The 18426-nt window shown below is 34.8% G+C and overlaps 1 protein-coding gene across 1 annotated transcript in view; it reads right to left on the minus strand.

Moving 5' to 3' along the window:
• Window positions 1-15931, minus strand: part of LOC121385051 — a 109207-nt gene extending 93276 nt beyond the window's left edge. The window contains exons 1-3 of the mRNA XM_041515586.1: window positions 15906-15931; window positions 7391-7434; window positions 335-536 (exon numbers count right to left, since the gene is read on the minus strand). Coding sequence (XP_041371520.1) covers window positions 335-470 — 136 coding nt within the window. The 5' untranslated portion in view covers window positions 471-536; window positions 7391-7434; window positions 15906-15931. The remainder of the gene's footprint in view (window positions 1-334; window positions 537-7390; window positions 7435-15905) is intronic.
• Between the last annotated feature and the right edge of the window lie 2495 nt (window positions 15932-18426).

The following is an 18426-nucleotide window of genomic DNA, read 5'->3' on the forward strand; positions in this document are numbered from 1 at the left end:
AGTAGCAAGTACTATTTAACGTTTTAGAATTGTGTAGCAATATCTGAAATTTATGTAGCAAATCGCGACATGATATTAACCAAAATGTTCCCTGCTACAGCATAATAATCAGAGGTGGATCTACAGGGGGGACCCCTAAATTTGACGACAGTTATAATTTTATTATATACATGTATGTTATATAGTAATTTAAAAAAAAAAATTTATGATCCCCCTCCAAACCTCCTTCAAAGTTCCCTTGGCATTCCACCTCACGTCATTGGGGCCCTCCCTAAATGGGTTTTCTGGATCTGCCACTGATAATGTGTATATATATATATATATATATACGTACTTATACATTCACTAAGGAAATCTTTCCTTCCAAACGAGCCATATCTACCATGACCACGACGACATCGACATTGTCTTCTCCTTGCATAACACCTGGCATTTCGGGGACAGCCTCCCCATTGGCCTTTCACAGGCATAACCCTGCCATTGAGACACCTGAGTGGACGTCTGCAACCATTTCTCCCGAAGAAGCCTTCTCCGTGCTGCATTAAAAAACAATGTTTATAACAATTTAATACTGGTTTTTATTGTTTAACATTTTGTGAAATATCTTAAAATACATCTCTAACAAAATATACTGTAACATTAGTACACTGTTGCTAAAATCGGTTGACAATTAACAGTTGCTAATTTAAGCTATGTTTATTTCACCTGCACGTGGAAATTGCGCTTTGCCAATTAGTAACACGGTTTCACTACTCAACACCCCTCAGGACAATAGGTGTGAACTGTGGAAAAGCTGTGTGCAATAAACTGCAATGTCAAAATTAGTAGCTGGACATAGCACCAATAGACACAACTGCAGATTTGTAACAATGCAAAATTATAAATATCTGATCTTACAACATTTATACTGGTTACTTTATTTATTATTATTTTAAAATACATGTATAAACAAATGAAACACATACATGTATCAGCATTCAGACAATGTTCTGCAGTTAAGAGTAAGATAGACTGTCCACAAAATATTTGTAAAGTTTACAGTTGGTTATAATCTGGAAATGGGGCTCTATCGGATAATCGGTTATACCAGTTATTGGCATAAATTTGACACGCACCGGGGTTATGCAATTAAGCGGATTTGACTGTATCAGTGAAATAAAAGTGTTATCAGTCACTCAGTGATGATAACACATTTTAGAGTGAAAATTTCACTATATTTCACTCTAAAATGTGCTATTGTCACTGTAGAAAGTGCCATCTTCACTGTAAGAAATCCGCAACTATTTTGCTGCTGGCATTTTCAAAATAAAGGTAAATGGCCAAAAGTTATATAATAAATAGAAATTTCATGATTTTTGTCAAATATTATTTATATCTCATCTCGTGAAGTTTGCAATCATATCTCACGAGTCGTACTTGATTCACTCGATGAGATATAAATCATATTTGACAAAAAACCTGAAATATCCTCTATTTATTGTTTAACTCTTTTTGTCCCATTCTCGGCTGTATACTCAAGATGTGTACAAAAAACTAACATAAAAACCCATTCTCGACTGTATATACTCAAGATGTGTACAAAAAATTAACATAAAAACCCATTCTCGACTGTATACTCAAGATGTGTACACAAAACTAACATAAAAACCCATTCTCGACTGTATACTCAAGATGTGTACACAAAACTAACATAAAAACCCATTCTCGACTGTATACTCAAGATGTGTACACAAAACTAACATAAAAACCCATTCTCGACTGTATACTCAAGATGTGTACACAAAACTAACATAAAAACCCATTCTCGACTGTATACTCAAGATGTGTACACAAAACTAACATAAAAACCCATTCTCGACTGTATACTCAAGATGTGTACACAAAACTAACATAAAAACCATTCTCGACTGTATACTCAAGATGTGTACACAAAACTAACATAAAAACCCATTCTCGACTGTAGGTGAGATGCAACCGGTCTCCCTAAACACAACTGCCAAAATTCATACAAGTTATCTACAAGTATCTTGAACTCTTGAACATAGTAGAATAACAACTGAACATATCCAGTGTATTTCGTACTAAAGTTGTTATCTTAATATCGAAAACAATGTATGTCATAAGATTTCATGACATAAAAGGTTGTATTTTGCCAGAAATGTAAGTGCATACAGTGATATAAAGAAAACATGAATGTAGACAATTTACTGATCGCATGTTATATGTAACAAAACAATTATTGACCACATCTGGACAAAAGTAGGATTTATGGACCCATGAAATCCAGACATTTTGACATGTTTAGAAGCAAATGAAAAAACGCGGGAGTAACAAAACTAAATGGATGTATAGGCCTATACTTTAATGTGATTTGATTGGCTGAGAGCTTACAATCTGTTGCGAGAAATAGAACATGTTCTAATCGGTACGATTCTGACACCACTTGTTGTATAAGACTAAAGTCGTTCCGATTTAGGTGTTCTCACAATATGATTTGATCGCAATGCGACAAGTCAGTATGACGTACTAATCGCACAATGAGAACACCTCTTTACATACATCAAGAGAGTGTTACTTTATTTGTTTTCTCACAATCTGAGTTTGGAAAATGGCATATATGCATGTACATGGGTTCATAAATCCTATTTTTGTCCAGAGGTCGTCATTAATGGTTTTGTTACATATATAATGCCATCAGTAAACTGTCTCCATGTATGTACATGTACTTCATATTGCAAACTTGGGTCAGTGAGGTCGTCATTAATGGTTTTGTTACATATATAATGCCATCAGTAAACTGTCTCCATGTATGTACATGTACTTCATATTGGAAACTAGGGTCAGTGAGGTCGTCATTAATGGTTTTGTTACATATATAATGCCATCAGTAAACTGTCTCCATGTATGTACATGTACTTCATATTGGAAACTTGGGTCAGTGAGGTCGTCATTAATGGTTTTGTTACATATATAATGCCATCAGTAAACTGTCTCCATGTATGTACATGTAATTCATATTGCAAACTTGGGTCAGTGAGGTCGTCATTAATGGTTTTGTTACATATATAATGCCATCAGTAAACTGTCTCCATGTATGTACATGTACTTCATATTGGAAACTAGGGTCAGTGATGTCGTCATTAATGGTTTTGTTACATATATAATGCCATCAGTAAACTGTCTCCATGTATGTACATGTACTTCATATTGGAAACTTGGGTCAGTGAGGTCGTCATTAATGGTTTTGTTACATATATAATGCCATCAGTAAACTGTCTACATGTATGTACATGTACTTCATATTGGAAACTTGGGTCAGTGAGGTCGTCATTAATGGTTTTGTTACATATATAATGCCATCAGTAAACTGTCTCCATGTATGTACATGTACTTCATATTGGAAACTTGGGTCAGTGAGGTCGTCATTAATGGTTTTGTTACATATATAATGCCATCAGTAAACTGTCTCCATGTATGTACATGTACTTCATATTGGAAACTTGGGTCAGTGAGGTCGTCATTAATGGTTTTGTTACATATATAATGCCATCAGTAAACTGTCTCCATGTATGTACATGTACTTCATATTGGAAACTTGGGTCAGTGAGGTCGTCATTAATGGTTTTGTTACATATATAATGCCATCAGTAAACTGTCTACATGTATGTACATGTACTTCATATTGGAAACTTGGGTCAGTGAGGTCGTCATTAATGGTTTTGTTACATATATAATGCCATCAGTAAACTGTCTCCATGTATGTACATGTACTTCATATTGCAAACTTGGGTCAGTGAGGTCGTCATTAATGGTTTTGTTACATATATAATGCCATCAGTAAACTGTCTCCATGTATGTACATGTACTTCATATTGGAAACTTGGGTCAGTGAGGTCGTCATTAATGGTTTTGTTACATATATAATGCCATCACTAAACTGTCTCCATGTATGTACATGTACTTCATATTGCAAACTTGGGTCAGTGAGGTCGTCATTAATGGTTTTGTTACATATATAATGCCATCAGTAAACTGTCTCCATGTATGTACATGTACTTCATATTGGAAACTTGGGTCAGTGAGGTCGTCATTAATGGTTTTGTTACATATATAATGCCATCAGTAAACTGTCTCCATGTATGTACATGTACTATATTGGAAACTTGGGTCAGTGAGGTCGTCATTAATGGTTTTGTTACATATATAATGCCATCAGTAAACTGTCTCCATGTATGTACATGTACTTCATATTGGAAACTTGGGTCAGTGAGGTCGTCATTAATGGTTTTGTTACATATATAATGCCATCAGTAAACTGTCTCCATGTATGTACATGTACTTCATATTGGAAACTTGGGTCAGTGAGGTCGTCATTAATGGTTTTGTTACATATATAATGCCATCAGTAAACTGTCTCCATGTATGTACATGTACTTCATATTGGAAACTTGGGTCAGTGAGGTCGTCATTAATGGTTTTGTTACATATATATATATATAATGCCATCAGTAAACTGTCTCCATGTATGTACATGTACTTCATATTGGAAACTTGGGTCAGTGAGGTCGTCATTAATGGTTTTGTTACATATATAATGCCATCAGTAAACTGTCTCCATGTATGTACATGTACTTCATATTGGAAACTTGGGTCAGTGAGGTCGTCATTAATGGTTTTGTTACATATATAATGCCATCAGTAAACTGTCTCCATGTATGTACATGTACTTCATATTGGAAACTTGGGTCAGTGAGGTCGTCATTAATGGTTTTGTTACATATATAATGCCATCAGTAAACTGTCTACATGTATGTACATGTACTTCATATTGGAAACTTGGGTCAGTGAGGTCGTCATTAATGGTTTTGTTACATATATAATGCCATCAGTAAACTGTCTCCATGTATGTACATGTACTTCATATTGCAAACTTGGGTCAGTGATGTCGTCATTAATGGTTTTGTTACATATATAATGCCATCACTAAACTGTCTCCATGTATGTACATGTACTTCATATTGCAAACTTGGGTCAGTGAGGTCGTCATTAATGGTTTTGTTACATATATAATGCCATCAGTAAACTGTCTCCATGTATGTACATGTACTTCATATTGGAAACTTGGGTCAGTGAGGTCGTCATTAATGGTTTTGTTACATATATAATGCCATCAGTAAACTGTCTCCATGTATGTACATGTACTCATATTGGAAACTTGGGTCAGTGAGGTCGTCATTAATGGTTTTGTTACATATATAATGCCATCAGTAAACTGTCTCCATGTATGTACATGTACTTCATATTGGAAACTTGGGTCAGTGAGGTCGTCATTAATGGTTTTGTTACATATATAATGCCATCAGTAAACTGTCTCCATGTATGTACATGTACTTCATATTGGAAACTTGGGTCAGTGAGGTCGTCATTAATGGTTTTGTTACATATATAATGCCATCAGTAAACTGTCTCCATGTATGTACATGTACTTCATATTGCAAACTTGGGTCAGTGAGGTCGTCATTAATGGTTTTGTTACATATATAATGCCATCAGTAAACTGTCTCCATGTATGTACATGTACTTCATATTGGAAACTAGGGTCAGTGAGGTCGTCATTAATGGTTTTGTTACATATATAATGCCATCAGTAAACTGTCTCCATGTATGTACATGTACTTCATATTGGAAACTTGGGTCAGTGAGGTCGTCATTAATGGTTTTGTTACATATATAATGCCATCAGTAAACTGTCTCCATGTATGTACATGTACTTCATATTGGAAACTTGGGTCAGTGAGGTCGTCATTAATGGTTTTGTTACATATATATATATATAATGCCATCAGTAAACTGTCTCCATGTATGTACATGTACTTCATATTGGAAACTTGGGTCAGTGAGGTCGTCATTAATGGTTTTGTTACATATATAATGCCATCAGTAAACTGTCTCCATGTATGTACATGTACTTCATATTGGAAACTTGGGTCAGTGAGGTCGTCATTAATGGTTTTGTTACATATATAATGCCATCAGTAAACTGTCTCCATGTATGTACATGTACTTCATATTGGAAACTTGGGTCAGTGAGGTCGTCATTAATGGTTTTGTTACATATATATATATATAATGCCATCAGTAAACTGTCTCCATGTATGTACATGTACTTCATATTGGAAACTTGGGTCAGTGAGGTCGTCATTAATGGTTTTGTTACATATATAATGCCATCAGTAAACTGTCTCCATGTATGTACATGTACTTCATATTGGAAACTTGGGTCAGTGAGGTCGTCATTAATGGTTTTGTTACATATATAATGCCATCAGTAAACTGTCTCCATGTATGTACATGTACTTCATATTGGAAACTTGGGTCAGTGAGGTCGTCATTAATGGTTTTGTTACATATATAATGCCATCAGTAAACTGTCTCCATGTATGTACATGTACTTCATATTGGAAACTTGGGTCAGTGAGGTCGTCATTAATGGTTTTGTTACATATATAATGCCATCAGTAAACTGTCTCCATGTATGTACATGTACTTCATATTGGAAACTTGGGTCAGTGAGGTCGTCATTAATGGTTTTGTTACATATATATATATATAATGCCATCAGTAAACTGTCTACATGTATGTACATGTACTTCATATTGGAAACTTGGGTCAGTGAGGTCGTCATTAATGGTTTTGTTACATATATAATGCCATCAGTAAACTGTCTACATGTATGTACATGTACTTCATATTGGAAACTTGGGTCAGTGAGGTCGTCATTAATGGTTTTGTTACATATATAATGCCATCAGTAAACTGTCTACATGTATGTACATGTACTTCATATTGGAAACTTGGGTCAGTGAGGTCGTCATTAATGGTTTTGTTACATATATAATGCCATCAGTAAACTGTCTCCATGTATGTACATGTACTTCATATTGGAAACTTGGGTCAGTGAGGTCGTCATTAATGGTTTTGTTACATATATAATGCCATCAGTAAACTGTCTACATGTATGTACATGTACTTCATATTGGAAACTTGGGTCAGTGAGGTCGTCATTAATGGTTTTGTTACATATATAATGCCATCAGTAATCTGTCTCCATGTATGTACATGTAGTTCATATTGGAAACTTGGGTCAGTGAGGTCGTCATTAATGGTTTTGTTACATATATAATGCCATCAGTAAACTGTCTCCATGTATGTACATGTAGTTCATATTGGAAACTTGGGTCAGTGATGACATTTTCTAATTGCTGCATAAGGAAAGGAAGGAAATGTTTTATTTAACGACGCACTCAACACATTTTATTTACTGTTATATGGCATCAGACATATGGTTATGGACCACACAGATATTGAAAATGTAAATGAGTATATTTACCCTGTATCGTCGTTTTGCATATGAGCAGTACCTCTTGAATTTCCCTGTGAGAAAAGTAAAAGGATGAATTTAAAAACATGCATTAGCTTTCCTGCTTACTTTAACCAGACAAATGGTACAAGTTCTTTAGCTTATAACACACCTGTAATCTTTACTTACCATTTGTGACACCCAATAGCTGATGTGTATCTTTGTGCTGGGGTTTCGTTAAACATTCATTCATTCATTAATTTATTTAAGTGAAATGAGCTTAAACGGACAGACCCAAGTTGTTAAACACTACAAGACATATTTTTTCACCTAGATACTAGTTTCAACCTGTAAAAATGGACACTAAGTTTGGTTAATTTACAGACACGTAACAAATCTGGATACAACAGAGTGAAACAAGCTAGAGTCTGTGACGTTGAAATATCCTTAAAAATATATACTAAAACACGACTCCATAATTATTACTTCTCAGACGCAAGTGCGTTTTTAAAAATATGAAAAATGCATTTTGTGGTATTAGAAACACCAGATGACCAGAAACACTTCGTTTGTATGGTAATGGATAATCAAAACAATAAAATGTAAGTATAATGTTTGATTGCAGTGATCATAAATGGCTCTAATAGTGAAAAATATGCCTTAGTGTTTAAAAACTAGGGTCTGTTCCTTTAAGCTTAATTGCTGACACAAGAGTATATTTTATATCAGCAGACAACCATCATGTCAGCTAGTGTGCCCTCATGTAATATTTAGTTTTTATGTGACGACACTATATAGCAGGCACTCAAGCTACCATCATGGGTACCAATATATACTCAACAAAATTCATTAAGGATCAATAGATATTTTTAACATTTTACTTTATACATGTACAGTAAAATCTTGTTAGGTCGAACTCGGAACAGTCAAACCCGCCGCAATGCTTGAACCAAGAAGGAAGGCACCGAATTACACTTATATGTTGTTGAGAGAATGGTTGGGTCGAACTACCCGATGGGTCGAACACATTCTCAAGCACCGACTTGGTTCGAGCCAATGGGATTCAGCTGTATATATGGTACCAAATATATATAACAAATTATAATTTAAAACTCGAAGGCCCGAGTTTTGAGTGCATCACTAGTCACAATTTACTCAAACAATGTTTAAAAATCATTGGTGACCACAACTTGCTCATATACCATATACTGCAGTGTATTAGCCGACTTTTGAAGTCTAGAAACACTTTCCAAAAGAAGAGAGTCGGCTTATACATGGAGGCAACAAACTGGTGCATAAAATTCTAATCAAAAATACTACCGACCACGACTTATAAATTTTGATCACACCCTTAAAGCCTTTCAGAGATTATGTAAAAATAATTTATGCACAGTATAAATAAAACACTACAAAAGATGACTTCGGCTTATACATAAGGCCGATGATTTTGTCCTAGATATTTAGGGTCAAACTACATGTAAGAGGTCGGCTTACCCAAGGAGTCGGGCAATACACGGCAATATACGGTACATGTAATATTACACTTAGCTGACCTCAACGTTTACTGGCCGCCCTCAATTAATTATGTTGAGTATATATTATGTTTATAGAAGCCATTAATATACTGACTGAAGTCATTCTATCAAACCAGTTATTATGGGCAAACAAGTGAAAGACATATACAGTGAAACCCCTCTAAACCGGACACCCTTGTGACCAAGACGAATGTCCGGTTTTAAGAGGTATCCAGTTTAGAAAGGTTAAGTTGTGTCGTGGTTTTTGAAAACGGACTCTATAAAATGTCCGGTTTAGAGGGAATTCCGCTTTACAGAATGTCCGGTCTTGACAGGTTTCACTGTATTTGAGGAAGTGACGGACTGAAGATGCCAGCCCAACGACTACATTTATCTTGGGGTATTTTAATAAAGCTAAAGTTTATTTTGTTTGACAACACCACTAGAGCACATCGATTTATTAATCATCAGCTATTGGATGTCAAAATTTTTCTAATTCTGATATATATAGTCTTAGAGAGGAAACCCACTACATTTTCCCATTAGTACAAGGGATCTTTTATATATATTTGTTTTAATTGGTATACAAATATAGCACCCAGCCAGAGCCCCATGACTGGTATATCAAAGGTCATTGTATGTGCTGTCCTGTCTGTTGTATGGTGCATATAAAAGATCCCTTGTTGCTAATGGAAAAATGTAGCGGGTTTCCTCTTAAGACTATATGTCAGAATTACAAAATATCTGACATTCAATAGCCGATGATTAATTAATTAATTAATGTGCTCAAGTGATGTCGTTTAGTGACATCATCTATTGTTTGACAAGATGGCTGAAAGTTTTCAATCATTTGCCTATAAAAGACTGATTTGAATGAAACTATTAGGGGTAGTTCACAACTATTGGCGACATTTATACAAGAGCATAACGCAGACTATGTGTTTTTGACTATAAACTCCTAGAGATAATTACTGAAATGTTGATTTTCCAACAGATATTTTTATGAATCAGGGTGGGGGTTTTTCTTTTCTTGTTTGCTTTTAAAAACGCCCACTGGTATTAACTGGTATTAACTCCATCGACAATGTGAAGGGCCTATATGGCTTATATGTGCTCATTAAAAATGTCAATATTTGTGAGCAACCCCTTACCTTAAAGAGACTATATATCCTAAGTTTCCTGCCGTTGTAAGACCTGTTACCGAAAATTGGAAAATGTATTTACTATAATTCAATTTTACACTGTACAAAAATTGCAAAATGGAAAAGTTTAAACATTTATTGTTTTTGTCACAATTTGCTCCCTATATAAGTTTCCGAATTTGTGACAAAAGTAATAAATATGTCATTTTAGTCATTAAAATTGGAAAATGTATTTACTATAATGAAATTTTCTACTGAACAAAAATTGCAAATTGGAAAAGTTTAAACATTTATCTTTTTCATCACAATTTGCTCTGTTAATTTCCAAATTGTGACAAAAGCGATAAATATCTAAATTTAGTCATTAAAATTGGAAAATGTATGTATAAAAATTCCAAACTGAAAAAGTACATACATTTATCATTTGCTCTGTATATTTCCAAAACATTGACAAACGCAATAAATGTAATTTTAATCATTAAAATAACTAGCTGAGCTACTTTGAAAGACATTACAATAGCAGGGCACTCATGACAGCAGTCCCGAAAAACAGTAAATCATACATAATGATAACAGTAATACACAAAAAAGATAAATTAAATATTGCATGCTTCCTTCTGAACAATTCCATATGAATCTACATTGTAAATGAGAACACTTACCCTGGTTTCCATCAGTATACTCACCACAATTAGTTCGGCAGATTACAAGTGTGGACATGCATTTTTTACACTGACACCAAAAAATCCTCAAAGAAGATATTGTAATCAGAAAGAGACAAAAAATGGTAGAATCAGTTATAATTATGACATGCATAAAAACTAGGCCTCTGAAAATTGTGAGAACGGTTGTTTTGTTCGCACGTTGCTCGCGCAAATCTAATTTCACATAACCTATTTTTTGTTCACGCAAAATTTCTAGCACCATTTACATGGATATAATGGATTACACAAAAAGGAGATGGGCTACATGGATTTATTTCTGCGTAACAGATAAAAAAAATTTTTTTAAATTATTTTGTTATTTAACGACGCCCCGTAACCGATAAATGGGTCACGCAGATTTTAAATTCTCAGAGGCCTGCACTTGGCACAATAAAAATTAAAATGATTTAAGCCAATCAAAAGAGAATATATTATCACAAAAACCTAGTAGCTATGAAACTGTGTTAATAGATGAAAGTCATGCATGTAGTGGTCCATTTATTAAATATATCCAAACAGAATATATCACAAAAACCTAGTAGCTATGAAACTGTGATAATAAATGAAAGTCATGCATGTAGTGGTCCATTTATTAAATATATCCAAACAGAATATATTATCACAAAAACCTAGTAGCTATGAAACTGTGTTAATAAATGAAAGTCATGCATGTAGTGGTCCATTTATTAAATATATCCAAACAGAATATATTATCACAAAAACCTAGTAGCTATGAAACTGTGTTAATAGATGAAAGTCATGCATGTAGTGGTCCATTTATTAAATATATCCAAACAGAATATATCACAAAAACCTAGTAGCTATGAAACTGTGTTGATAGATGAAAGTCATGCATGTAGTGGTCCATTTATTAAATATATCCAAACAGAATATATCACAAAAACCTAGTAGCTATGAAACTGTGTTGATAGATGAAAGTCATGCATGTAGTGGTCCATTTATTAAATATATCCAAACAGAATATATCACAAAAACCTAGTAGCTATGAAACTGTGTTGATAGATGAAAGTCATGCATGTAGTGGTCCATTTATTAAATATATCCAAACAGAATATATCACAAAAACCTAGTAGCTATGAAACTGTGTTGATAGATGAAAGTCATGCATGTAGTGGTCCATTTATTAAATATATCCAAACAGAATATATCACAAAAACCTAGTAGCTATGAAACTGTGTTAATAGATGAAAGTCATGCATGTAGTGGTCCATTTATTAAATATATCAAAACAGATGTACTAGATACATGTAGTTTGACATTCTGAATAGTCAACAGGCCCTAATCTAGCAATGAAAAAGTCGGAGAAGTGACTTCTCCCTTCCCGGGAGAAAGGGGAGAAGTTTGATAAAAATACGCGAAGTGAACATTTATCGGTAGTATATCGGTACCTTTGAAGTTACGTAATGTTTCGTCAGGTTCTGCAATCATTCAGAAATATTCCGAATTATGCACTCACTTCAATTTGTAATATTTCGATATAAAACATTTCTACTTCTAATACCGAAATAAAATTTAAGCAAATTTGCACAGTGTATATTTTCATTATAAAACATGTTATTATTAAGTAGTTAATAATTAAATTTTAATTATTGTGTAATTAATACATTACTTCCAGTAATAAAATTTAAACAAAATAATTGTATAAAAATGCACTATAATTATTATTAAGAAGTTAATAATTAAATTTTAATTATTGTGTAATAATACTACCGGTAATTATTATTACTTCCGATAATAAAATTTAAACAAAACAATTGTATGTTTTCATTAAAAATGCACTATTACTAAGTAGTTAATAATTAAACTTTAATTATTGTGTAGCTGTTATGTAAAATGAAAGTAATAATTAGCATTTTCTGGCATTACTGACATGAATGTGGCCAAGAAATATTTAATACTTGACTGGTCACTGCAAACATCGCGATATACCGGTATGTGTTAATGTACAGTCTGGCGCCAAAGTAAAACCACAGACCGACAATGGGACAATTTTTAAGTGAGCTGTGACACTACATAAATCGGTGTCCTGACACCTGTTGTGTGATTTTGTTTTTGAATCGGATTATATATAGGTCCAAAATATGACAGCGACTTCGACTTCTCACTACCACTAGTAACTCGACTACTTGAGTAAACTTTTGGCGAAAATAACATTCATTTCGCCAGCTAGGTTACAGCGGTCAGTTTGAGATATGATTATACAATAAATACAAATATAACGTACTATTTTTTTACAGATTTGTCCAATGGTAAATAATAAATTTGAGCCACATAAAATGTATTAAGTATAGACTGCATCTGGAAATTTTTATATTGGCAAAATACATGTTTACCGGTACATGTAGGCATTACTTTTCCCATGCTTGCGGCGTCAACTTTTGCATTAAAGTTTTGCATTTAGACTACATTGTAGTTTCTCACAAACTATAAGTCCTAGTTCAATGAAACTTGGTTTATAGTTGCACCTATGGATGTTCACCACAGTGCATCATTTTTTATTTTTTTACAGTAGGCGAGACATTTACTTACATGGAATTCTTGTTTTATTATCATGATGGTTGATCAAATTCTTTATCTGGGCCCAGTTCCACAAAAGAATTGTAGCTAAGGTTAATTGTAGTGACTTACGGTGACTTAAGGTGACTGCAGGCACCATAAACTTTACAGCCGTTCCACAAAGAAACTTTACGATAATCATAAATGCCCCTTTAATGATTAAAATCTTCTTTACGAAGAAGTACGAATTAGTTAAATAATAAATTGGTTACCGACTTTTCAGGACATATTGGATGTATTCATTGGTATCGGACATCCATGAAGTAACTTTTTCAGTCTATTTGCTAATTAGTGATATAATTGCCGAATGCATAAGACATGAGAGTTATCGCTCGTATTTTTCTGTGTTAAGGTCTTATGGCCTAGAATGTTTTTCATCAAACGTTGAGTTTCATAAAAAGTATTAGATCCATTTTTACACAAAAAGTTGGTATCCTTCTTAAAAAATGATCAAATCATCATCTAACTGCCATTTGACAGAGTTGAATACACCGCAACACTCGAACCAGAAACGAAGTCCTGAGTTACACATACACAATGTTGATCGAATGGTTAGGTCAAACTACCCGATGGGTTGAACACTTTGTCGAGCACCGACGAGGTTTCGAGCCAACGGGATTCAACTGTAGTATAATATAATTCTAAAAATATATATAGTAACATTCAACTTACTTCATGAATCAAATTCTGGTGATATTTGAAAGTCAGCCAAACATGCATCTGCTTTAACTACAGCATGTAATATGAGACAAGCTAGAAACATGATACATTAAAAACGAGCAGGCAAAAACCATTCCACAAAGTACATGAATGAAAAGTCAACTGTAATGAAAAAGCAGAAAACATGAATACATGTATATATATACATGTATATAAATAAAAAGTCAATATATACAAAGATATTGAAATACATGCAATATGATAAATATGGAATAGTTCAGAAGGAAGCAAATGCGAATATAAAACAAGTTAAATATGATAATAGCTAAAGTTCTGAAACAAGCAAATGTAAATATAAACCTGAGTTAACTATAAGAATGGCTAAATATCAAAAACAAGCAAATGCATACATGAATATATAAACCTGACTTAAACACAAGACGTCTTTTTCCCCCACACAATTTATTACTCTGTGTTAATGGCAGATGTATCGGACTAACAATTTATGAATGGTATTTAATTTATCTCTTAGACACGTGAGTGTAATTGTCATCAGTAGCTGAGTATATATAATGCTTTGCAACAGATGCAACCAGTCTTCGCCAGGAGCAAAATTAAGGTGAGCTGCTGATCACTCTCCTGAAATGGTGCTACAGGCGAGCAATATACGACATGAAATTTCAAATAAAATGCATTAAAAATATTTATTGCAAGGTGAGCAATTTATCACTCGCCTAAAACTTTCCAGACCAGTGTGGAGGAGAGCAGGAGTGATCACTCATCTTTCCTGGTGAAGACTGCGCAATTGTTGGGTCACGTGCAGTCGTCATACTTTGTCCACCTTTCAAGACTTAATTAAACTGGTGTCAAACTATACCGGTAAACAATGTAGGCAAGCTGCAGTGTATAATGTCTGCAGTGAGTAATTTTGACAAATGGACACAATGCTTATACAGGCAATATATATATATATATGGAGGTAGTGTTTAAAACAAATAGCATCTGGTCAGGTCAAAGTTGAAGGTTCACCTAACTTTTCATAGAACATTTAATACCAGAAGTCCTGTCATTGGTGATAAATTATGTGACAGTGTTTATTGTCAAACAAATTAATTTGATCTATGCAATAAATGTATGCAATTTTATTTCATCTAGTACCACTGTAACCTTGTGATTGAAACATGTATGGTATGGTATGGTATAGGGATTAACGTGCACATTCAGAGCAAGCTGTTTTAGTGCACGCCTGTCACGGGCACAGGTGCCGGCCTCGGCAGGCTCCTCTGTCCAGGACAGGAAAGGTTTGGGGTGGGTGGAAAAAAGGACCGCCTTCACTGGCAGGTGCAAGAGAGCACCAGCAGCCCATCTGGGGTCGGTAATAGGTGGGTAATAGTTGGTTTTGGTGCTATGGAATTTGGAATGTCTCGTACAATTAATGCCAAAGGGAAAAAGGTGAGCAATTTAAATGAAGGAAATTTAGTACATTTTTTATGAGTCCGCTGAATTGGAAAGGGGGAGCTATATATGTTTTGAATTTAGTTTGCCAAGAGTAGCTCATTTAAAACATGCATGCAAAACTACCGGTAAGCATGCTACAATTTTGTGCAAAATTAGACGTGTCTTTAGAACATCCGGTTGTACCAAAAATGAGAGGTTACATACACTTTCTTCAGTCATTACTTTGGGGGAAGGGTTGGAGTATTCATATCTATGGGTCATATAGTTTGTTTGATATATTGCAATTATTTGTTTTAACCCAACCGAATGTTATTTGATATTTAATACTACCATTAAATTGTCTGACACCAGCATTATAGCAATTACAGGTACATGTACACAAATGTATCTCAAATAAACACTCTATTTAGGTCTAATATAGTACATTCAACCCTCTGCTTGAGGTAGTTAACATAATCATATTAGTAATATGGCAAGAAGTGTTACTAACGTTGGAAATCTCGTAGTCGGAATCGGAATCCTTTGAAAAAGAAAGGTACATATATGGATTAGTTTATATTATATGACAAAAACAATTTATTCATATAAAACACTTTTTATTTATATATATATGGTGTATATATATATATACTTTTTTTTTTGCATCATAATTTACAACCTCACATGATACCATCTACACTGTCTTAGTATAGGCCTATTTGAAATAGAATTAGTTTACTTTTCTTTTCTTAAATTATTTTTTAAAACCTTTTTACTCACATTATCTTTAATTGAATAAATTTTGCATGTTGTATATTATAATATACAAAGAATATATATAGAAGATATATTTAAAAAAGGAACAATAAAAATATCTACATAAAAACAGCATAATGAAATGTTTACCAATTATTAGCAAGTTTACATATTCCTAGTGAAGTAAATTTGAAACATCACTTAGTTTACTTCTAACTTAATAAACTTGATAATATCTAATAACTCCTTTACTATTCTCTACAGAACAATATTCCAGGGTGTTCCAGATAAATGGAGTTTCTAAATCTGCCACTGCTAACCCACAATATTTATAGCACACATACATGTATGATTATAGTCTGTCCCATCATTCAACAATTTTTTGGGGGTTTTTGTAAATAATTTCAGTTTGGTTTGACATACGAAGAAAAGTAAATGCATTTTGGAAATGACAACTAAATACTATTTTTGTGTGCAATTTAGAAATCAGGCGGCTCAGAAATAAATAACTTGTAGTACAACCTACAGACTATAGCTGGGTTGGTGAAATTACAACGAAAAGGTTCACATCGAGGGGTCTGTTCTACAACCTACAGACTATAGCTGGGTTGGTGAAATTACAACGAAAAGGTTCACATCGAGGGGTCTGTTCTACAACCTACAGACTATAGCTGGGTTGGTGAAATTACAACGAAAAGGTTCACATTGAGGGGTCTGTTCTACAACCTACAGACTATAGCTGGGTTGGTGAAATTACAACGAAAAGGTTCACATAGAGGGGTCTGTTCTACAACCTACAGACTATAGCTGGGTTGGTGAAATTACAACGAAAAGGTTCACATCGAGGGGTCTGTTCTACAACCTACAGACTATAGCTGGGTTGGTGAAATTACAACGAAAAGGTTCACATCGAGGGGTCTGTTCTACAACCTACAGACTATAGCTGGGTTGGTGAAATTACAACGAAAAGGTTCACATCGAGGGGTCTGTTCTACAACCTACAGACTATAGCTGGGTTGGGGAAATTACAACGAAAAGGTTCACATCGAGGGGTCTGTTCTACAACCTACAGACTATAGCTGGGTTGGGGAAATTACAACGAAAAGGTTCACATCGAGGGGTCTGTTCTACAACCTACAGACTATAGCTGGGTTGGGGAAATTACAACGAAAAGGTTCACATCGAGGGGTCTGTTCTACAACCTACAGACTATAGCTGGGTTGGTGAAATTACAACGAAAAGGTTCACATCGAGGGGTCTGTTCTACAACCTACAGACTATAGCTGGGTTGGTGAAATTACAACGAAAAGGTTCACATCGAGGGGTCTGTTCTACAACCTACAGACTATAGCTGGGTTGGTGAAATTACAACGAAAAGGTTCACATCGAGGGGTCTGTTCTACAACCTACAGACTATAGCTGGGTTGGTGAAATTACAACGAAAAGGTTCACATCGAGGGGTCTGTTCTACAACCTACAGACTATAGCTGGGTTGGTGAAATTACAACGAAAAGGTTCACATCGAGGGGTCTGTTCTACAACCTACAGACTATAGCTGGGTTGGTGAAATTACAACGAAAGGGTTCACATCGAGGGGTCTGTTCTACAACCTACAGACTATAGCTGGGTTGGTGAAATTACAACGAAAGGGTTCACATCGAGGGGTCTGTTCTACAACCTACAGACTATAGCTGGGTTGGTGAAATTACAACGAAAAGGTTCACATCGAGGGGTCTGTTCTACAACCTACAGACTATAGCTGGGTTGGTGAAATTACAACGAAAAGGTTCACATCGAGGGGTCTGTTCTACAACCTACAGACTATAGCTGGGTTGGTGAAATTACAACGAAAAGGTTCACATCGAGGGGTCTGTTCTACAACCTACAGACTATAGCTGGGTTGGTGAAATTACAACGAAAAGGTTCACATCGAGGGGTCTGTTCTACAACCTACAGACTATAGCTGGGTTGGTGAAATTACAACGAAAAGGTTCACATCGAGGGGTCTGTTCTACAACCTACAGACTATAGCTGGGTTGGTGAAATTACAACGAAAAGGTTCACATCGAGGGGTCTGTTCTACAACCTACAGACTATAGCTGGGTTGGTGAAATTACAACGAAAAGGTTCACATCGAGGGGTCTGTTCTACAACCTACAGACTATAGCTGGGTTGGTGAAATTACAACGAAAAGGTTCACATCGAGGGGTCTGTTCTACAACCTACAGACTATAGCTGGGTTGGTGAAATTACAACGAAAAGGTTCACATCGAGGG

This window comes from Gigantopelta aegis, chromosome 11, assembly GCF_016097555.1.
Source record: "Gigantopelta aegis isolate Gae_Host chromosome 11, Gae_host_genome, whole genome shotgun sequence".
Classification (NCBI taxonomy): domain Eukaryota; kingdom Metazoa; phylum Mollusca; class Gastropoda; order Neomphalida; family Peltospiridae; genus Gigantopelta; species Gigantopelta aegis.